At 42.2% G+C, this 23,590-nt stretch overlaps 1 protein-coding gene across 1 annotated transcript in view; it reads left to right on the forward strand.

Annotated features, from left to right (window-relative positions):
- LOC118784286 (exostosin-1-like) overlaps positions 1–21,749 on the forward strand; it is a 67,929-nt gene extending 46,180 nt beyond the window's left edge. The window contains exons 2-11 of the mRNA XM_036538439.1: positions 2,385–2,478; positions 5,813–5,920; positions 7,405–7,524; positions 10,041–10,173; positions 11,394–11,512; positions 12,230–12,325; positions 16,301–16,390; positions 16,543–16,703; positions 16,817–16,988; positions 19,039–21,749. Coding sequence (XP_036394332.1) covers positions 2,385–2,478; positions 5,813–5,920; positions 7,405–7,524; positions 10,041–10,173; positions 11,394–11,512; positions 12,230–12,325; positions 16,301–16,390; positions 16,543–16,703; positions 16,817–16,988; positions 19,039–19,224 — 1,279 coding nt within the window. The 3' untranslated portion in view covers positions 19,225–21,749. The remainder of the gene's footprint in view (positions 1–2,384; positions 2,479–5,812; positions 5,921–7,404; positions 7,525–10,040; positions 10,174–11,393; positions 11,513–12,229; positions 12,326–16,300; positions 16,391–16,542; positions 16,704–16,816; positions 16,989–19,038) is intronic.
- Positions 21,750–23,590: the final 1,841 nt, after the last annotated feature.

Below are 23,590 nucleotides of genomic sequence, written 5' to 3' on the forward strand. Positions count from 1 at the left end.
ATGGGGTGGATTGTTGGTATGAGAGGCGGGAAGCAGAGCCTCTTCTTGCCCAGGTGACGTGCGTCAGGTGTAAAACTTGTGTCTTGTTATAATCTCGGAGAGGGAGTGCTTTCTCTAGGGCTGCGTCGTCGGCTGCCGAACGCAAGACTTTCCACCGGCAGCCGGTTTTTCTTATGCGACAGATCGAGATTTGTGTAACGTGGCTCGGGTGGAAGATTTACAGTACAAAGTCTGAATTCAGTACAGCGCTCGTCCTGACAGTGGAAATGTTCTGAGGTCATGTGAGACCGCTTGCGGGTATCACGCGTGCGGGCCCTGTCCCTCTTCCTCTTCCACTGGAGCGGCTCCGTTGCACTGTAAGCAGCGCCCGTTCGGTGACTGCAGGGCTGTTTGTCAAATCTGTGTGGGTTTAGTCTTGTTCTAATTACACACTAATTACAAACCGGCTGACAGCCAGCTCCACTGAGTCTCTTCTTTCTGTAATCTGATTTATGGCTGAGGAACAGCTCTTGTGAGAGTGTGTGTGCGTTACTAAGGCAACGTTTATCGGAATACACACCCTAAATAAATGTGTTATGGCGGTATGAATGCTGAATGCTGTGATTGCTACACTGAGTCTGATTATATGAGTCAGCTGGATTATAACATGTACAATTGTAGAGCTTTATGTGTACACCATAAATAAAAGGCAGGAATGCACTCCACTGACACACAGGTGAATGGAGTAAACATCTGATGTTTTGTACAGGTAGTAAGGCTGCTACCACTCTAATGCTCTGTATGTATGATAATTTGACTGTGCTCATGATCAGAGTAAATGCAGTCACACTGTTCACATTAATAGGAACAAATGAACACACAAACACCCACACTCTTACACGCAGAGATGCTCTCTCACAAATGCATGCTAGTGCTTTAATCCGTGTCTAGTGGGACAAGGTATAGCGAGCCCTGCGCTCTCTATCTGTATCTATTCTGCCCTGCCCAGGGGTTCCTGACCCAGTACCTGTTTTCTTCTGACAGCCAAGGTCATGGACTGATGATGCTGCTCTTACAGCATATTAAATTAAGGGGGGGAGAAAGAGCATGGCTGTGAGAGCCACATGGGTATCCAAGCATGATGTAAAACTGGCTTTGTTCCTCATCAGAAACATTCCTTGGACACAACACGTTTTCTGTTCTGTGCGAGATCGTCTTACCGAATCAGAGTTTGGATTTATGCTTGTCACAATCATAACATTGCACTTCCATTTCAAAAAGCACAGCTCATGCGTATGGAGGATGGGTAATGAATGGATTTCTACCCTGGTACGGCTGAAATGGCACCAAGTCAGCCAATCATGCGGGGGAAAAAGCCACACGATGACCTCTTAGGCGGTGTAGAAGACGATGCTGACCATAATGGAATGTGACTTCACTGTTCCAAATTCTGGAATTGCCAGTTGATGTGGAAGAAGAGCAGTCCTGATAATAACCATTACCACTATGTGGAAAAAAGCCTGCAACTAGTCCAGACTCAGTATTTGGGTAAGATGTACCTGAGGCATTTCCACAGAAAATTGAAAAGGGTTGAAATTATGCCCATGGTATACTATCATGGGTAGTATACCATGGGCAAGTCTATTTCAGTTCTTACTTTTAGGTATGCTACTATGTAATACAGTCTTGTTCTCATATTATCAGGAATTCATGCTACAAAATAAATATTTTAGCACCTGAGCTTTATGCAGGATTTGCATGTGATCAGCACTGTTATGCACTGTACCGTATAAAAGGGGGGTACAGCTTCAGGAGGAGGTATGGTGTCATCCCTTGTAGTGAGGAAAAGCTTAAGGGCAGACCTGGTCTTTGCTGCTTCCTAAGGGCAGAGAGAAAACTGGCACTTATCATGTCCCACCGCCGCAGAAGGGACATTCAGCTGTCACTGCTGAGTCATGGCACTGCAGAACAACATTAAGCCATGACTGAGAGGAGTCAGAGCGGAGGATAGTGCCGAGAGTAACGAAGAGGATGGCTGCGAGAGTTCCTTTATTACTTCTGTGAATCTTCTGTGCCTATTTGTTTGTATTTGTATTCGTCCTACACCCGGTTACCCAGCCTGGTTTCCCTCAAGGTTTTAGACAGGTGTCTTCTTTTCCACCTCATTAGATTCACAAGATGCATGATCCTGACATGAGAGAGTGAGAGAGAATCCTGCAAGAGAAGAGCTGGCATTCACAGCTCCGAGCGTAGCTGTTGCACCTGGGTTTTTAGGAAGGTGCTGACTGCTTGGCAGGCAGAAGGATCCGTCAGTGGCTTCATTTTTACTCAGCCCTCTTCATCCTGTGCAGGATGTTCTGAAAGCCCCGCTGAGCTCATCCTGTCTTTCCTGTCTGCCGTGGCAGGTTCGACTACAGAGAGATGCTGCACAACTCCACCTTCTGCCTGGTGCCGCGCGGGCGTCGGCTTGGCTCATTCCGCTTCCTGGAGGCTCTACAGGTGAGGTCACTCATTCTCTCACACACAAACACACACACACACACACACACACACACACACACACACACACACACACACACACACACACACACACACACGTATGCACAGCTTGCTTGTCCTCCTTCTTAATGAAACCTTTAAAATGAGCCTACAAGGTCAAAAACCTCAAAAGAAGTGCTGTTGAAAATGTAAAAGAGAGTGAAGAACAGCAGTGATGCAGTTCAGAGCCTGAGTTTCTAGAAAAATCTGTCTCATTTCTCTGATTGCTTCTCTTACCAAATTTCTTTATTCATTAATAGGCATGAGATGAAATGTCATAATTTTGAATTTCAGGAAATCAAAAAATACCAATGTTTTACTACCTCAAAAACAGATTACCACATGGCTTTGATTACAACTAGACAGAATGCAATTTGCATAGTTTTTCACAAAAATATCATGTCAATGGACAAAAAGTACTTAGTAAATTGATTAGCTCTGATCCGTCAGGTCAATTTAAGTTCTGGTTGTGACAGTTTTCACAGATATACCACAGGTAAATTGAATTTTTATACATCATTTTGTGAAATGTATCACATTGCGAGCTGAATCTTCTCATGTTTGTATGTTACTAAAGGGGAGAGTTAGAGGCTCACAGCTTTTGTCTCACCTGTTCACCTCAATGCATCCCCAATACTGGCACAGTGAGATGGTCTCCTATAAAACCTAAACCCTTCCTCCTCCCAGGAGCTTGTCTTCACACCAGGGTGTAGAATACTGTGAAGTGCTTGGTAGTGTAACACAGGACCTCAGTGATTTTGTTAGTGGGTGTTTGTGAGATGGCAGAAAAAAACATGAAAAATGTCATGTTTTTTCACAGACAGCCCTTCAGTTTTCAGGTTGTAGGATGTCTTACATTCAGACAGCGTTCATATTTTCTCTCCCGGTTAACAACACTTCGTACTCTGTTTGACCCACATCTTGAAGACCTTGTTCATCCACTTTGAGGGTGAGGCAAGGCCATGTGCCTGAAGCATTTATGTGACACATCTCCGACACTATGGGCGTGGGATCTTGTTACGATATGACCTCCCCAAATGGAATAGAGCCTTTTTGCCTCCTGTTGTATTAAAGGTCAGCTTGTCATGGATAGCTCTCCGATATAATGATGTATAGCAGAATAATAATGCGCAGACACCAGCTGTTAGCCTGCACTTAAATGCTTATGCAGTGCACTGCCTTCAGCACTGCCTTCAGCACTGTTCACTGTGTATGTGAATGAAAAGAGACAAGGACATCACAGCTGTCTTGGGATTTGTGGGTTTTAATACAGCACTGTTTATTTCAGTGTAGGAAAAGTAGGGAAGTGTAGCCTGCCCTGTATGTCTTGTTTGGACTTCAGTGCTTTGTTAGAAATGGGCTGAAGGCATGTGGCAGTTTTCTCTAAGGACAGTATAGATACAGGCTTACTGCTGCGTTCTCTCTGTGTGCAGGGTTTCAATGCCTGCCACTCTAATGAATGACAGTAGAAGAAAGACAGCAGTCAATCAGAGTGACATCCATCTTAATGGCTTAGAGACAGCACTCTGTCCTTTCTTATCTCATGCACTTTTATACTCGCGGGGAAACACACATACACGCACATACGTGCACATTGTGACAGAGTGCCGTCACTACAGTTGAGTACGCGCTCTGACTGCCATACCAACGAGCCTGGCTCTTTGGCGTCACGGTCAAAGTTGCATGGTTGGTACCCTGTAGACCCGGGATTGAGCCCGGGTGGGGTGACTGCTCTCGCCCTTCGCTACAAACATACAGGCACATACACACACATACACACACTTTTAAGCATACAAACCACACATACACACTTTCTTGCACACACCACAGATTCAATTCAATCATGTTTTATTGGAAGAATAAACCAAAGCATTGTCGCTGAAGCAGTGGCATGCAGTGCACATTGTTGTGACATATGTACAGGTTTATATGAACCGAGATAATGTTGTAATGTATTGCAGAAGATAAAACAAGTTGCCATTCCTATGGCACAGAGTGCAGACTGTGTGTTCCTCAGCTAGCTGGGTTTGCATCCTTTTCAGTAGCCAGGCTGTAATCGCTGAGGTGATGATAATTATTCAGGATCTGGTTTGCTTCCGTGGCACTGCTAAGGTATTCTGCCAGATTGCAGCCTCGTCTTTGAGTGAGAAACTGCAGCACTGCATTTTGATTTGTGTTTTAGGGGTTTGTGTCCCCTTGGTCCAAGTGTTTTATAATTCGGATTACTCTAATTGGAATAGTTCCTACAGTGCTTCCCTGAAGCTGACTGATGGTAGTGGTAGCTCTCAGTCCAGACCAGATGGCACAGGAGACTTTTCTGCTTAGCTCTTGGTATTGCTGGACTCAATGGTGGATTGAGTTTGGATCGCTGTTTCAAGTGAGACCAGAAATTTAATTTAATAAGGCCGTATGTTAATGTTCAACTTTCTTACTCTCATTCTCTCTCTGCTTTCTCATAACCCCCCCCCCCCCCCCACACACACACACATACACACGCAGATCTCTAGCAATGCTATGATATAGGAACTGGGGATCAGAGGTTGCCATTTTTGCATCTAATTGTGCTCACACTCTGGAAAAAAGCCCCAGGGTCTCCTAACATAGTACAATCTAGCTGTTAAGAGGTTTAGTCATTTTGACATACTGTAGCGCAGGTTAAAAGAATGAATTTGACCATGATAGCATGTGAAGACTGAAATAAGCAAATGTCACAAAAACCTGTTGCTCAAAATTTAGGACAAAGCAAAGTGCAGGTGGCTTGAGCATTTGTCAGAATATGTTAGTTCTGAATCAGTTGCCATGGCCAGGTATTCTACTTCAGTGTGTCCTAGTTTCAGTACCTGACAGACTTCATGTTGGCTTTGCTCTCCATGCTGTTCATAGCACAGTGTTCTTATTCTTTGCCATAGTCAGCAATCCTGAGTGAGAGCGAGAGGGAGACAGACAAGCGAAAGAAATACTCCTGCTCTGGCCTGGCTGTCGTCTTCTTCTCTCATAACCTCTCATTCCTCCTCTCATCTCCTTCTTTCTGACTTACATGTACATGCTCTGCCTTGCACATTGTCACTTTGCTCTGCTGAATGCCTCACGTATCCAGTTTGTTTTTGTGTGAATGAAAGACAGGAGCGTGTGTGTGTGTGTGTGTGTGTGTGTGTGTGTGTGTGTGTGTACACATTTCTGGATGATTTTATGTGTGTCTATATGCTTTAGGTTGACTGTGCCTGTAATGTGTGTGTGTGCGCCTGTGAGTCTGTGTGTGCCTAAAGCTGATGGTGTCTTTGTGTGTGTCTTTCAGGCTGCCTGTGTCCCCGTCATGCTGAGTAATGGCTGGGAGCTTCCCTTCTCTGAGATTATTGACTGGAACACGGCCGCTGTGATCGGAGATGAACGGCTGCTGCTTCAGGTACGAGCTATAGCCACTCGGCTCACAATCAATCACACACCTTGCTGCTCCTATGAGCCACACCTGCTTTACTCGCCATCAGTTGTGCACCATCTGTTTGGATGGTCTTTTTTGCTTACCTACAATGCCTCCTTTTTTCATCCCCCAACACTCTAAAGCTCCTTTTTACTTTTAAATTGCAGTTCCGGTTCCAGCTTTATCATGACAAAAAATATGTTTCCAGCAGATCCTTGAAAAACAAGATTATGTCAAGGAAGAAAAATGAGAAAATAAATGTTTCACGCACAGGATAGAAGAACCTCACTCTTTCCCTACTGCTCGGCCAAGCCCCCCCCCCTCCCCCCCCCCAGCCTGTTCTCTATGAGCCACAATGGCTGCCCCCCCCCCCCCCCACCACCACCACCACCCCCAGCTCTGGCAGATAGCCCTGTTTCCCGTGCTGGGAAATGTTGTGTTGTGTTACAGTCTCTGGTTGCTTGCGCAGACGAGTGGAGCGCGTGGGTGAGGGGCCGCTGTGGAGCCCGGCTGGCAGCCTTCCTGTCACAATCTTACTCTCGTTCCAAAGTCTGGGCGCTGGGCCCCCCTCCTCTAAACGGAGAAAGAAAAAATTATATTTACCTGGCCTAGTCTTATGAGTAATTGTCATTGGCTAACCCCCCCCCCCCCCCCTCTCCCCCACCACACACACACACACACACACACACACACACACATACACACACACCCGCTGTGAAATGGAACAATGAAAAATCACTGTGCCAAAACCCAGAGATGTTAATTGGCCTTGGTCCAGCCAGACGCTCCGAAACAGGACGGACATGCTGCTCACACAGCTCAGGAAGGCACAGTCAAATGGACCAACATAATCTGCAACAATATTCTTTCAGGGCTTCTTTTTTCAATATTTAGACTTATCCTTTTTCTCCCCTAAATCATTAAAGTTACAATGTGGAAACCATACTGGTCTAATTACGCTCATTCAGTGAACTGATAGGCTTACATCGATTCGCATTGTTCTCTGTCTAGCATTGCACGGTATTGGCTGTTATTTGAGAAGCAGCATCCAAAATTCTGATGAAGAGCAGCAGCACAAAACCCCCCCAAACAAACACACACACACAGCAGGGGTATTTATTATGTTCTCAAGATTATATGACCAAGATGCTGCTCCCTGAGGGTGAAGGAAGGGGGCAGCTGCCACATTCCAAGGCTTTATCTGTCACGGTACCTGTTCTGTCAGTGGTTTATCTTTGTAAAGAGATACAGCATCATGACAATATCACTTTGCCCTCTCTCTGCCCCCCCACCCCCCCCCCACCCCGGTCCCCCCAAAACAGACTGCTTCACAATAATGTGTGTTTCCACTACTGAGTGGGAAAACAACTGCTTTGCTGATCATTTGAAGGCTTATCATTTGGATCAGACGTGTTGTAGGCTCCAGAGGAGTGATTCGCTGATCACTCGGTGATGGCTTGTCCCCTCAGATCCCGTCCACGGTCCGGTCTATCCACCAGGACAAGATTCTGTCTCTGCGGCAGCAGACCCAGTTCCTGTGGGAGGCCTACTTTTCTTCAGTGGAGAAGATTGTATTGACTACTCTGGAGGTGAGGGGTCACTGCCAGACAGTTACATTACATCACAGCATGTAATAATAGTCTTCATCGTCACTGCTGTGTGTATATTATACCTGTGCTTTTGCACTTTGCTTTTGGTGGTCTTCAGAATCAACTGTCTTCTGCCTCACTCAATCAGTCAAAATTTATTATGTGTTAAATTTTATTGTGTTATAATGCCCTATAAGTGTCACAGAGTGATAAAATATATTGTCATGAAAGCAATGTAAATAACAGCAGATATAACAGTAACAGTAGTGATGTTACTGCAGCAGAAAAGGAGTGAGAGAGAGTGTCTTAATGGAACACCATATAAGTATATTTAAAAACTCATGTATTACTGAGGGGGGGGGAAAGCAGGAACATTTTCTGTGGTCCTCTAATGGCAGTCGGAGATTAAGTTCAAATAAATTAAATTAAATTTTAATTAATTTTAATTAATCATATCTATTTTGGTATTCATTATACCTGTCAGCACTGGTGAGACAGAATGTAGATGAGGGCTATGTTCCTCAGTCTGTTAGGTCTTGTCATTGAGCAGGCAAAAAGTACTAAGTAATACAGGCTTAGTACTGTGTTAGCTGTTCTATTTTGGGGAAAAAGAGTTAAATTGATCCAGACTCTGTTTGTGTGTGTGTGTGTCCAGCCGCACTACTTTGTACTGCACTGTGACTGTTGGAGGGCAGGAAGACAAAGCACTTTTTCAGCTCTCTGACGCTATAGACAAGCGAGCTGCCAATAAGCTCCTTTCAGGTCATTACGGTCTATGAAAGAGAATGTCAGAGAGATAAGATCTGATAAGCCCTATTCATGCTGGACTACTTTTTCTCAGGTCCACAAAGTGTTTACTTACTTTTTACCCACTTACGTGAGTGTAGTCCTGGGTGGATGTGCCAGGTAAGATCATTTCCTGGCATCACCTTGAAGGATTTTACTGGCCATGTTACTTTGCAGTGCGTCCCAGTCCAAGTGAGCAAGTGAACTGTAAGCAATACTTTAGGACAGAGGAGAAGGGTGATATTTAGGAACACATTTGGGACTCACTCTACTGTCATCAGTTAAATCAATCTCCAGGAAGTAACATTAGATGCAAAAAACATCTCAGTGCTTTTTAAGGAGCAAAACATTACTTTAACATGATACTTATGCCCCCATTAATCTTCCTGTTTTAGCAATGCAACTATTAAAATGTTATGTTGTTTATTAATGACATCAGAGGGATAGTTGTACAGTTTTAGTTAAAGGTGGTCACTTGTATATCTGGTTTTATTGCAAAATATGTGTATGGTTGCTATAAAACATTTTTCAAACTCTTGGCACATGTCTTTTAATAACTAGTTAAGTATTAACTGTGATTCAGGTTAGTCTGAGCCTTGCTGTCCAATGGCAAACTTGTTTGCCTGTTCAGTGTTCATTTCTGTTTAATATGCAAGGGAATCACTCAAGCCAATGTAACCACAGTTTAGTGCATAGCACAATTCAGTACAATCTGCGGTAAGTTTGGCCAGAGTTTTTGGTGCTCCTGGGTCCTAAATGGAACTGTGGTAAAATTCACAAAATCTTGCACAAATGCACATGCTGCATGCATATCAGCCAAACAGTATTCTGAAATGTCAATCCAATGTAAAGTATAAATACATATACATTTTGTTTAGGCAGTCAAGGGCAAGTTCCTCTTCCTCTTTTTTTGAAGCACAGTCTTAGCTTTAAGCACAGCTCTTGAGACCCCCTATGGGTTTTGTTTACTTTTGTTCAGTGATGGTTTGCTGCATGACATCCATTTTGGAGCTGTTTACCTGGAAAGTACCCTGGGGTTGAGTAGACCACTCCACATTTAATGTCTGACTCAACTGTGTGCTCATTGGGCTAAGCAATGTGTTGAATGTTTGAGATTTGTAGTCGAAGCTGCACTTCTGATAAGTAACGCTATTACAGATGTAAACCCTAGGTAGAGGGCTTAATTGAGTGTGTTAGGTCACAGACTTTCTGTGGGTGTTTCTTACTCCTTTCTTCCTGATCAGTATGTCATAGTGTTCACAGTGTTCAAGCTGCCATCCTTTTCATTTTTTATTTAGCCACATACACCGGAGTATTTTACAGCAAGTTTAATCATGGATGTAATGAGTTGGTCTTGAGCAGCCTGTTGCATATTTTAAAAAGAGACAAGAGGATTTATTCTTCAGACAGTTCCTGCAATTACATTTTAAGGTGACAGAGAAATTACTCTGAGGTGATCTGTAGTGAGAGGAAGCTGAGAGGGGAGGTTGTTTTCCGCTGTGAGAAACTATGAGACGAGGCTCACCACTCATCTGTCACTGCTTCTCCCACTGGGTCTGATACAGTATCATGTGCAGACTATGGAAGCACTAACCCCTGACCTCTTGATTGGCTTGGTGTGTCAGAGCGTGTGTGTGTGTGTGTGTGTGTGTGTGTGTGTGTGTGTGTGTGTGTGTGTGTGTGTGTGTGTGTGTCTGCATACCAGGACTGACTCCTTTTCTCTCCCGCAGATCATCCAGGACAGGTTATTCCAGCACATGGCCCGCAATAGCCTGATGTGGAACAGCCATCCTGGTGGTCTGTTTGCCCCACCCCAGTACTCCTCTCACCTGGGTGACTTCCCCTTCTACTACGCCCAGCTGGGTGAGTGCTGGGGCACCAGTGGGTGGGGATGTCTGAATCCTGACAATGATCTTTACTTTTTGTTATTATTAACAATAGTATTTTTTGTAGTAGTAGCAGCAGTATTCATCAACTTCTCCTCCTCTTTATTATGATACAGCCTTGTCCAGGGTTATTTACAATGTATGAGAATTACAGTAAATACATTCGGCATTATATTGCAGAGTATAGTTTTAAACAGTTGCATACACACTGAAATAAATGGAAGTGAACACTGTTATGTTAGCCATTGAAAATTAGCTTATTCCTTTATTTTCTGTGTCATACAGACACATATTATCAGAACACTAGATGGTAAGTAGGTCTTTTGCGTAACCAAATGAGACTGCATGCATTGAGGTTGCCTTAGTGACTGACACCCTCTATTCAATGTCCCCAATTAAACCTTGGAGATATAAAGGGAGCCTGCGTGCTTGCCACAAAGATTATGCGTGCCACAGTTTGAGTTCTATGGAGAGTGATGGTCACGTGGATGTCACTCATAATGTTAGGATCTACATTATATTACTCATTTATCTAATTGCCCACAGAAACTGTCCGAGAGCAGTGTCACCACCATACCAAATCGTGTGCGGGAACTGCGGATCACACCCAGTTGCCCACAGGAACTGTCCTAGGAAGGGTCATCAACATATCAATGCCTTTAGCCCACTGTCTCTGCCAGTCTGTCTGAACACAATCAACAACTGTTGAGGTGTGGCCTAATCACACCTAGGTATTTCTGTGCACGCTCATCTGAGCCTAGGCAGTCTTAGTTCAGGCATTTTTTGTGTGCCTAACTTTGGCTCCCGGGGAATAAACCTTGTCTCTGCAAGACCGATCTCATCTCATTCATCTGACTGTCCATTCCACAAAGTAAAAGCTAACATACTAACAAGAGAGGGGAGACTGTAAGGGACCATTTTGACATAGAGCTCAAGGAACTAGACAGGTAACCAGAGGTTGACAGGTTCACTTCCCAGGTGGGACGCTGTACCCCTGTGCAAGGTACCAAATTGATTTGATTCAGAACATGTCCAGCAGAATGGGTAATATGTAAGTAATAAGGGTAATAAATGTAAGTCAATCTGGGAAATGGCATGTACTAAGCAAATGCATGATCTTATTTAATCACTGTCCATGTAGAGAGTAACACGATGACACCAAAGTGACCAATTTAACAATGTACATTTTTGTCTCAGGTATCAAACCATATCCCAAGTTCACAGCAGTCATCCATGCAGTGACACCCTTGGTCTCCCAGTCCCAGCCCATTCTGAAGCTACTGGCTGCTGTGGCCAAGTCGCAGTACTGTGCCCAGGTGTGTATGTGCGTATATCTGTGTTGCCGAATTTTGTTCCTCACTATGGCTGAATAGCCAATGTTCTAAGGTGGCAGGTACTACTACAGACATTAGCTAAGGCCTTTTGCTGTGAAGTTTCATTACTTAGTAGATACTGTATAATATGCTCAACTGTCCTTTATCCACTGTTATATGGACATGAAATCCAAAATAGAACTAGTAGTAAGTAAAGTGAAATTAAGATAAACGATTCAGCAAAGATAGTTTCATGCCTACCGAATATATACATTTTGAATTCTGTCCTGAAATGTGCTTGCGAGGGAAAAAAATTGAGGGAAAGGCCTTGGGTGAATAATGGGTTATTGTCAGTTAATTCAATGTCTCATTAAATTTGTAAATTGTTCATCTGTTTGAAGAGTGGTAAGATTGAAATCAATATGCTTAACATCCTGATACCTGAAAGCTTTAGCAGTGTCTATATTGTGGAATACAGTAATGGAATGCTTTGCTAAAAAAAAGAAGTAATAAAAGCAACCCAACATTGATCTTGTCTTAAAGGTTGTCCCCCTGTGTCTGTTTCAATCATTCTTTTTCCATCTCCCCTCCCTCTCTTTATCTTTCTCTGTCCAACTCTCTCCCTCTCTGTTGCTGACACTCGTTTTCTGTCCACATCTTTCTCATCTGTCCCCCACCCCATCTTGCTCTCCCCCTCTCTCCTCTTCTTACTCATTTCAGATCATCGTTTTGTGGAACTGTGATAAGCCCCTCCCTGCCAAACACCGCTGGCCCGCCACCTCTGTGCCCGTCATTGTCATCGAGGGGGAAAGTAAGGTGAGTCTCACTATGCCATGCACACACAAAGGGCACACTTGGTGATTTCACTGCAGTGGAAAGATGTGATCAATTAAACAGCATTGCGGCTGTCAGCAGTCCATGTGGGTGGTGGCACAAACAGGTGTGGACACACGCACACGCACACGCACACGCACACGCACACGCACACGCACACGCACACACACACACACACACACACACACACACACACACACACACACACACACACACACACACATTCCTGTGTAAACACACCAGCCTATGCACACACAAGCACATGTACACACATACATAGACACATTTACAATAATACACTTACACAAACACACTTCATTCCAAATATGCAAACCTAAACATAAGTGTACACACACACACATATGCAGTGTGTTGTGCTTGTCCTGTCTCTCAACCTCAGGATACAGCAGTGCTTGTCTTGTGTAAATTAATGCCTCAGTGGGGTTTGGTATTTGTGCTTTTCAGGGTCATTTCCTAAGTTCATGCTGAACAGTTGTCTCTTTTTTTTATTATTTGTTCCACATATGAGCTACCACTTGTTTCTGAGAGCTGAGCCCTCTGTGTTTTTGTATTTGAAGGGAAAGGTAAAGAGCTTTCCTTATTTTCCTCCTTCAGCTCATACTTTCAAGCTCATGGAACTAAGAGAAGGGTCTGCTCAGTCACTCTCTTTCTCAGTCACGGCCCAGTGTAATGTCTCCCTGGCCAGACTGTGTGGCACGGCCAATGTTACAAATAATCCGTTATGTAACAGGAGATCCCGCCGTCCATTAAGAGCAGAGACAGATGGAAAGAAAAGTCTGCATACCTTGGAATCCCTTCTGAAAAACTGGGAGTAACAGAGTCTTTCTCAGAACTCACCTTTTTCCTGGTGGTTTTAAGATTAAGAAACCCAAAACCTCTAAAAACTCACATGACTCGTTAGGGAATACTCAAGCACTCCACTTGTGATGGGTTGGCGGGGGGGGGGGGGGGGGGGGGGGGTCTGCTTTCTGAAATGTGAGATGGGACTTCCTTTGCATCCCACATATGTATTAGAGGAAGGATCTGCCCCTGTTCCGTTTTTGGTTGGATGTCAGTTGAATAGCACCATGTGATTGTGGATTTAGAAATGTACAGAAGGAGGTTTTGTGGATGTCAGGTCTTTGGTGTAGCGTGTGATTTGAGTTGTAACCTCAACCTCAAGGTTGTTAGAATGTATTTTTACACCAATCTACTGTACGAGGCAACTTCTCTGGACTGGGAGAGTGTGGGTTATACGAAGGAACTATTAGAAGGAACTGTGGATATCTTGCACATGAAATGTTTACAAGAACGGATGTCACACTTCAGACAGAGGGTGCCTTCATGACTGAGAGATTGTCATGTTCTTGCCACTTTTTTTGATGTGTTCCTGCGTGCATTGCTGAAAAATGGGAGATAATGATGTTTACTTCTGGTAACTGAGATTTTAGAATATAAATATCCATTTGGTATTTTTATATGAAAATTGTTGGAATAAATTATTCTTATAAATGGAAGCAGAATATTTGGTTCAAGAATGTTATGTGTTATGAATGGATGGGCTGACTTACTGACTGACTGGTTGTTTGTATCTTTACATATGAGGCTGAAAATGACTATCATTACTCTTATTCTCTGGTCATTATATAACTGATAGCAGAAAGAGGAAAACCAGATGCCTTGTGGAAATGAGTGCTTGTCTTAAGATGAAAACGGTGAAGATCTTTGTGGTTGAATATATACATGTCTCTGCTGTATGAAAATTTGTTACAACTGTTTGTGCTTGTTTTGGGGAGGGAAGTGGTGGTCAGGTTTATTAGTATATCAAGTGCAGAAAGGTGAAATGCTCTCTTTACAGAAACTCTCTGCTTCTCGGTAAGGTGCAGCTGCCCCAGTCTCACCTGAGCACTATTCTCAAATCTGTAGAAACTGACGGTTCCAAAACAATTGACAAACACGACTTATCAGCATTGGATGTGCCTTAGTGCTTTAGTCTGACTGGATGTATTCTTTAGTCTGCTGGCATGAAACCATCCTGTCACAAGCTGTGACTTTTCTGCTTCATGCCTCCTTATGTGGGCTTGTATTTAGTGCGTATCTCAAGGTACTGTGGAACAGAATGCTGGCAAACTTTCAATAGAGGAACATTATTCTTGTTATTAATGTTGTTGTACTTGTTGTTATCCAAGGCTAGTGAAAGCAATGAGGTGTGAACAGCAGGAGTATATAGAGGGGGCTCATGCAGAAGCGTTGGCATGTTGATGAAAAGGTAATTGGAGACTGCAGATTTTACATGGGCAAGCAGTTCATTCCACCACTGAGGAGCCAGAGATGAGAGAGAGGGAGATTCAGTAACATCAAAATTAAGAGCTGGAATCGATATGTCAGTAGAATACTTCATAGTTGTAAATGATACACCAGCAGAATAGTCCAAAGATTCCAAGAACTGGAAATAATATTCTACCAGTAGTGGGGTATTTCAAGGGGACAGAATTCTACAGACAATATATAAAAAGCAGGAAAGAGTAAGTCAACTGAAAAATATGTTATGACAAGAACAGGGAGGAGTCTAGAGTGAACCCCCTGGTTTTGTTTTCAGAAGGGGAGAAGTAGAGACAGACTGGGGAGGGGGAGGGATGGAGAGGTTCATGTGAGGGACACAGGACGAAAATGGAAAGTGGGAACTAAGAGGAGAAATCGGTTGCAGAGATTACCAGTTCAACCTGATTTCATGGAAGAACTGAGTGATCTAGAGGATAAAAAGCAGCAGATATCAAGAAGAATTAAAACCGAGTTAGGGGAAGCAGCAACAGCAGAAAGAAGAGAGTCAAGCACAGATACAGGAGGAGTTTCTGCAGAGTGAGAGGTACAGGTGACGAGTGCCGAGAAGGAAATGCAGAAAGTCGTTTATCAACAACTCGTTAAAGGATTTTGGATGGAAAGAGAAACAAAGACACAGGGCTGTAATTTTGCAGGTCTGAGGGATCAAGATTGGGGTTTTCTTCTGGAAAGGGGTGTAATCCAAGATTGTTTGAAAAGCGGAAGGAGAAAACGGCCTGAAATAAAGCACATGCTAATAAAAGAGGAAATAAAGGGGAGGAGATCAGAGGTACTGAGCTGAAAAAGCTGTTCCGGATCCCAAGGGAAGGTTGTGGGTTTACAGGCCAGGAAGGGGCGGAGATCAAGGCAGTAAGGGCCAGTTTTGTGGGCCTTTTTATCCCCTCTCCATTTTAAAGTTTAATTTGAATGAACAATTGCAAACATAAATATAACCTATGTCAACAGGCTGTCCACAAGAAGTTTAGAGTGAGAGTGTTTGTGTTTGAACAGTACAGGGCAGTTGTGGTACACAGGCTACACAACAGCACAGTGCTTTGCAGGAAAAGCATGTTCTTCCCAGGGAAAGTGTGTACTCACAGTAATCAGATGCTATTGTTGAATGTCAAAAGGCCTGGCCAGTGGAGACCGTAGAGTTCTAGGAAAAGGGAAGCTTTTCTTGTGTTTTCATTGATTTTTGTTCTGAATAGAGGCATAGTAGGTATTCAATTTTAAAGCATAACGGGGGAATTCATGATGTTGCTTTACAGAGAACCCACAATGAACAATAATAGGGTAGTTCATACAGAAAAAAGCTATAATGCACACATACATAAAGTTATTTATTTGTGAATGTGCTAGCCCAATACACAGGTTTAAATACATGCAAAACTAGGGATCGAAGGAAATGTTAGTGTTTTTTCTTAGCTTTTTTGTTTGTCACATGAAAAATTTACAGTTATTTCTGTCATCATGAAACGTATGGTGTTTTTTAAAAATCCAAAGAATAAGGCTGTCTTTCATATTAATGTCAATTCACGGTACAGACAGAAATTTGTTTTGGTTATATAGTTTTATATAGTGGGATCCACAGTCTCATTGCTCCTTTTTTTCCTATATGCTCCATGCTGCCCCCTGCAGGTAATGAGCAGCCGGTTCCAGCCCTATGAAACGATCATCACGGATGCAGTGCTGAGCCTGGATGAGGACACAGTCCTCTCCACCACTGAGGTGAGTGGAGTATAACTGAAACATGGCAATAATCTATGTTAAATCGTGTTTTACATGCTTTTTTGAAAGTGGAAGAGAGGTTGGCAACACAGCAGTAAAGACTGATTGAGGTTATGTATGTGTGAGTTTATCTGTGTGTCTCCTCTTTGCAGGTGGATTTTGCCTTCACCGTGTGGCAAAGCTTTCCAGAGAGGATTGTGGGATATCCAGCTCGTAGCCATTTCTGGGACAGCAACAAGGAGCGCTGGGGCTACACCTCAAAGTGGACCAATGATTACTCCATGGTGCTGACCGGAGCTGCTATATACCACAGGTCTGAGTGCCCAGCGAGAGCATTTTGAAGATTTTCCCTTTCATGTTGTTCTATACAAGCACTTCATTATCCATAATACTCAACTCATGCAGTGATCCCTCCCCTCTCTCCAGATACTACCACTACTTGTATACCAGTTACCTACCGACAAGCCTAAAAAATCTGGTGGACCAGCTAGCCAACTGCGAGGACATCCTCATGAACTTCCTTGTGTCTGCTGTCACCAAACTACCCCCCATCAAGGTCACTCAGAAGAAGCAGTACAAGGAGACCATGATGGGACAGGTGTGTGGATCATGGCTCCTAATGGCCATATAGCACTCATCACAGACTATGACTTCCCCAGTTAGCTGCACTTAGTGTCTTATTTCTCATATCCAAATTCAGCATACAGACTAGAGGTGAGCCTGAATATGGCATTATTCAAATATTCAACCGGTGGGCATTTATTGATTGTTTTGATCAGTATGTAATCATCATAAGAACGAATGAAATTCCAGACTTTTTCAGTGTTTTACTATTTCATCAATGCTTTCTGTATTTATAAAGGAGGGCCCAAGAACTCTGCATAATGTACAGATACAGAACAAACAGAATCCATTGATATTATTAATGTTCCTTGCCTGAAAGTTGGAGTATATGCAGTGTGATCATGAAGTTAGTCATTTTTACACAGAGAAAAGCAGAGTTTCAAACCATGCTTGGTGAAATCATGAGGCACATTCAGACACTTGCTCTCTTGGGCCATAGCATTTTTTACTATGAAATGATTTGAGAGGCACTTCCCAATGCAGTCTCAGGGGAAAATAGATTTATAATAATACATTTATTGTACTTTAAATGCCTAAAACAGTTGTCCTCCATAAGGGAATATGAAGAATCTATCGTTATTATAGGTTTTCTATGTCTCACTTCACATTCCAGGATTTTGTACCTGGTAACCCATGTACATTCCATATGATGTCTATTACATTATATTATAGGCATTTAGGAGATGCTTTTATCCAGAGCAATTTACATAGGTTACAGTTTTTTTCATGTTATGGATTTATACAGCTGGATATTTTACTGAGGCAATTCTGGCTTAAGTACCTTGCCCAAGCAGTGCCCCAGCACGGAATCAAACTGGCAGCCTTTCGGTTAAGAGTCTTGCTCCTTACCACTATGTTACACTGCCAGCCTATATATGAGGTAGTCTTTTGATGTTTTGTGTCTCTCATCTTGATTCTAAAGAAGATGTAGCGGCACTGTAATAACTGAAAGTTAGTTAGATTCCTCGTGTGGGTGGATGTTACGAACATGTTTTTGTTGTTTTTCCACTGTCTTTCTCTCTGTGGTCTCCGGAAAGGCACACAGGGTGACGTGCTCTTCTCAACCTTGTTTTTCTCCTGCCGTTCGACCTCCAACAGCTTGAGCAGATGGCGTGGGCTCATTCTGTCCCTATTGTTCTCAGATTTTTACCTCTACAAAAAAAAAGTGGACACCACAGCCCACTGTGTTTTTCTGCCACATAGCAGGACTATACTGCAGAGAAGCTGGACCCTACAAATCTGACATTATTTGTACCTTTAAAAGCACCAATTATGTTGCTATAATTGATGCCCAAATTTATAGGCTATTTTCTTAATTCAATTTTGTAAAAAAAAAAAAAATATATATATATAATATATGTATGCGACTTTCCATTTGTCTGTATATCTGCTTGTCCCCTGATATAACCCACTGCAGAAACATAAGACACGCTCCACTCTGACAGTTAATCCAACTGGAAGTTTAATCTATTTGTTCAAAAGAGCAGCCGCAGTCATTACACAACATTGCAGGCATTGCTCTCTGCACATGTCTGTTTGTCATCCTCAGCAGTTTAAACACCTTCGTGAACAGCTTTAATGAAATGGAAGTGTTTAGAATGACACTAACTGTACTGTAGGTAAAACAGGAAAGAACTATGGAGAATTAAACCTGTCAACATTAAAAATGTATATCAGCAAATATATCTGTGAATATACTGACATAACTACGTAAATGATTACGTGAGTAAATATGGACAAAAATCAAGAATACATTTTTCTGTATTTTCATTTTTGATGCAAATGCAGGAAAATTTATTTATGCAGAAAAATGAATTTAATCATTTAATGAAATTAGGATGGGTATATGTAGCTGTTTTAAAAAGTAAAACTTCTTCAAGCAGGGAAACAGTTTAAACAATAATTGGGAAAATATTGCCCGATGCCAGATGAATAGCTAAACAACAGCTATACTAAACACAAGTGACACCTCTCACCCACCTCTCCCTCTCTCTCCCTCCCTCTCTCTCCCTCTCTCTCTCTAGAGCTCCCGTGCCTCTCGCTGGGCTGACCCCGACCACTTTGCCCAGCGACAAACCTGCATGAACAAATTTGCCAGCTGGTTTGGCTCCATGCCCCTGGTCCACTCCCAGATGAGGCTGGACCCAGTTCTGTTCAAGGACCAGGTCTCCATCCTTCGCAAAAAGTACAGGGACATTGAGAGACTCTAACGAGCTCCGGCCCCGTCCTCCTAAGAAGAGAGGGCGGGGCACAGACAGACAGACAGTTGGGGGGGGCGGGGAGGGTCAGGGTGTATCAGGCTGCCGCATGGACAAGGGGGCCCAATAGCTCTATCTTCCACTCTTCCCTTGAAGTTGCCAATGACGACAACAGTGACAATTCCAAGAACAACGGCTTTATCAGTGGACCTGACCCAGGAACACACCACATACCACAACTGACCACAGGACTTCTGGAAACCTTTTATTCTCCACACATGAATGCAGAAAACTAATGACTGGCCCTTCTCAGTACAAACCACACACGGTGAAAGACAGGAAGTACTCACTCTGGGGTCCCTCTCCAGAACCACTCACCTCCCGTTATTTTAGCTATGCAGAGTGCATTCAGAGAGACCTATGCTCCATCGCTTTAGTACTTTATCTTTGTGTTTTTCTTTAGCCGGCAGTGTTCATGTTAAAAGCCCTGAGTCTCTACAAGCCAAGGCAGTCAGCCCTCTTCACAAAACTCAGTGCCTAATACCAGTTCTGACATAACCCTTTTCCACTGTAGTGATGGAACCCAGCTGGTCTGTTATCAGTTCAGGCAGTCATCTTCATTGTCATAGATAAATGTGGTATGATTTCATTTGCTACCACTCTGGTTGTAGTTAAAGTAATCACAGTTGTGCTTTAGGAGGCTCAGTCAGCTTAACTAGGCTGCATCCAACTCTGCAGTGGAAATGGTATAAATTCTAGTTTTGGGAGTCATATTACAGTTATTTGAGTGCACACACTTTTGTCTGTGTTGGTTCATGTTGTTTTTGGCTGATGTCATTTATAGGTCTTTTTCAATTCTTCATTTTTGGAAGGTTTATGAGATTTTTATATTTGTAACAAGATCAGAGCCCTCAGTAATGCAAACCATATTCATCTCCTGTGACCGAAAAAAGTGGTTGTGTTCTAGTTTAAGGCATCCCGGGCAATTTTCTTTAAATCGATTTTGATTTTTGTTTGAAATTTGTGAAGCTGTTATGGTGGGAATTGAAAGTGCTGTATTCCCATCTTTATCACACGGCCTTTGCTTGGCTAGGTCCAGAACAGAGTACTTTTAAGGCCTTTCAGATGTACCGAGACATGAACTTTGGCAAATGGATTAAATGGGGCATATAATGGCCCCCCACCATGTCACCCGTAAGACATTTCCTCACAGTGAACATCTCTCCATCCAGGAGACAGAAAGGTAAAAATGGATCCGACCTTTGCTTCCCTTTTTCATACAACAGAAAATCACCATTTCTCAAATGTGAAAGTCCATAGACAAGTGGGATGTTCCTCTTTAAGTTCAATCATGTGTGCAACATATTGTCTCATGCAGTTCTGTTCAGTCTGGGTGGAGTTATTTGAAAGTGAAAAGGGAATTTCTTGGCAAGCTTCTTGTTTCCTCGACCCATACTTTTTAAATTGTGTTGTATTAATTCCTGAATTTCTGACAGTATTCTGCCTATGTTACTATACCCAACATCTTTTTAAGGCACAAAAGAAACAGTGTAAACAGGGAGATTAGAGTGTGAAACAGGAGTATTTAAAAATAGTCAAATCCATTAAGAAGCCCCATTTCAGTGACCAGTGGCATTTCACTTTCACACATATATGTCCATCCTGTGTCCCATAAAATGACTGAGTGATCATGTCACTTCTGCATGATCATGCAGCCATTTTACTGCTACTGTTTTTGTGTTTGCTTTTACTTTCTTGTATTTCATTTCAAGGGACTGGTGCTCAGACAAGGGACAGCTCCTTGTTAGTCTGTAGGAAATTTTAATATTTTTCAGTGCAGGGGTTTTTGATAGCCTGTGCTTGAATAGGTACTTGAATGTCAGAGGACTTGAAGGACTGCCGTGTAAAGTGGCCTTTTTGCAAAGGTGTCTGACCTTAACTTTTAACCAGCAGTGAGCAAGATCTATATTTTTTTAGTTGCTGTAATGTTGCGGAGCTGACCCTGTTTGTAGACTTCTGAAATATGTAACCAAAAATGAAATTGCACATAAAATTGAAGCTAGATATCCTACTCTTCTGAATTAAGGGCCCTAAGGGTCCCACCCACTTTACACAAAGTGATAATATGTGACCTGCTGTTTTGCCAGTCTAGCAATCTTGGTATCCTCAAAATTACTTAGCTTAAGTGGAGCACGATGGATTAACACAGTGCCATATTATTTATTACATGTTTCAAATTGGAATTATTACAACCCCCTTTCTCTCATTATTCATTAATCACCTCAGAAAATTACCTGTGTTGAAGGCCTCCAATTGCCATTCATGGATTATGTGTTGTAAAATGCAGGGGAAGTAGCCTCTTTGGTCTTTAAATTAGGCAGAGCAATGTTGAATGTGTCCCAAAGTTAGATAAGCCAATACACAAAAAGACACTTAATGAAATATATATCTGAACTGTTTAAAACTAGTTGCTCACCACTGATTAACAATTAAGGCCAGTTCCCCTTTAATCACCTTATTTTTATTTTATAGAAATATCAAGCCTTTTTAAATATCTGAAAAGCATATAGATAAGGAAATGTATATTGTATGTATATTTGATCATCAAAAATTCCCATAAGCAATCCATTTAATAACACTTTGTTATTAATGTACATAGACTTGTGTATTTATTTTCACAGAGGAACAGAAACAATTGCTGAAATATGTATACTCTCATCACAAAAAATCTGGTTATTATGTGGCTGAGGAAAAATCTTTTTTTAAATTTTATTTTATGCACATTTTTAAGATCACCCCCGACCAATAAGATGCCAATATTTAAAATTTATTTTTTGTATTTTTGCCACATTTTGCTAAAGAATAAAAAGTGAGCCCAACTTCCACCACTTTCCTCCTTTTGTTAAAATCAGTGCTGACCTTAGTACAATTATAACCCATGAGAAAGATTCATCAAAGCCATATAATGGTATTTTTAGCTGGGCTGAGAATATTGCCACATTTATATGGATCGTCACGACTCTTGTCCTCAAACTGTACGTGTTTGTCTTATGTAGATAGGTAAAGTAACAGGTTGGTGGAGTATGATGGATCATGTATCTCTTTGGCTTCCACACTAAAGCTGATTTATTTCCATTAACTTTTAAACAGGTGAAACTTTGTTTGGCAACACAGTGCTTCCTGTAACATGGCAATTACATATGGCAGTGCACCTTTGCCCTGGAACAGGTGTTCCCCAAGCAAACACACCACTTACATCAGTGTTATTCATCTCCTGGGTATTTCTATTGTTTGGTTTTTGCTCGTGTTTGGAAACTAATTTCTTAGTGGTGCCATGAAGGCCAGTATAACAGTAATGATATTAAGAAATGCTGCACTGAGAAATGGGAAAGCATGAAGTGTCACCTGTTGAAAAGTTTGTGGGATCTCCTATCTACATGCTGCCATTTTGTGGACTACCAATGATATTCCGCGATAAGTACTCTGTTAATACTGATAGGTGTCAGTAAAATAGTCTTCACCACATCTCTGTACTCATTGGTGTTTGTGGATCTGATTGTTTGGCTGCTAAGACTGAGTATGTCTGTCTCTCCCAGCTTGCTTTTCCACAGGTCCAGAGTCAACTCTTTTTTTACTCTGTGCAACAGAATACAGTTACAATTTGTGCATTACTTGGACTTTCTATTGTGGTTAGATTTCATGGCAGCTGTATGGTAGGAATTAATGTGCAAGGGCTTGTCAAAATATGTCAGTACAAAACCTGCTTTTTTCCCTATTCTTCTTTTACAAGCATATGTGGTTATTTGTTTTTGCTGTATGTTCCCATGTTTCACTGCAGTTTCATATTCCATTCAGAAACACTGATGTCATGAGAACAGATGGCTTTGTGAAAGCTTTAGACTGGAAAACATTGGCAGCTTGTTTGCTCTTGAGTGAGAGTTTCAAAAAATAGAAAGAAATTGAACAAATTTTTTTCACAATATGCCATCTTAAAAAGCACACTTTTCTGTACCCGTGGATGAGGCTAATAGAAAAATTGATCATAAATATGATCGTATGTAAACCATTGTGACAACTCCTCCAGTACAGTATTAAACACAATAGTGTGTGTAAGGTGTGAGGTGGTCACAACCAGCAAATATGGATGGTTTTTTGCACATCATAAGCTGTGTACTGCAGGAAGCACATTTGTTTTTGTTTTCCTTGTATTTCTGTCACTCATCTGAAGAAACAAGCTGACAAAGGTTATTCACAATGTTTTTGGTGGTATTGTACTTTCTTGTTAGACACCTGTATGTTCTAAATGTGCCTTCAGTGAAAGACACTTCAGATTTCGGGCCTCCAGTGGGAAGCTCGGCTCAGTCCCCCCTTACACCCC

This window comes from Megalops cyprinoides, chromosome 10, assembly GCF_013368585.1.
Source record: "Megalops cyprinoides isolate fMegCyp1 chromosome 10, fMegCyp1.pri, whole genome shotgun sequence".
In the NCBI taxonomy this organism is placed as follows: domain Eukaryota; kingdom Metazoa; phylum Chordata; class Actinopteri; order Elopiformes; family Megalopidae; genus Megalops; species Megalops cyprinoides.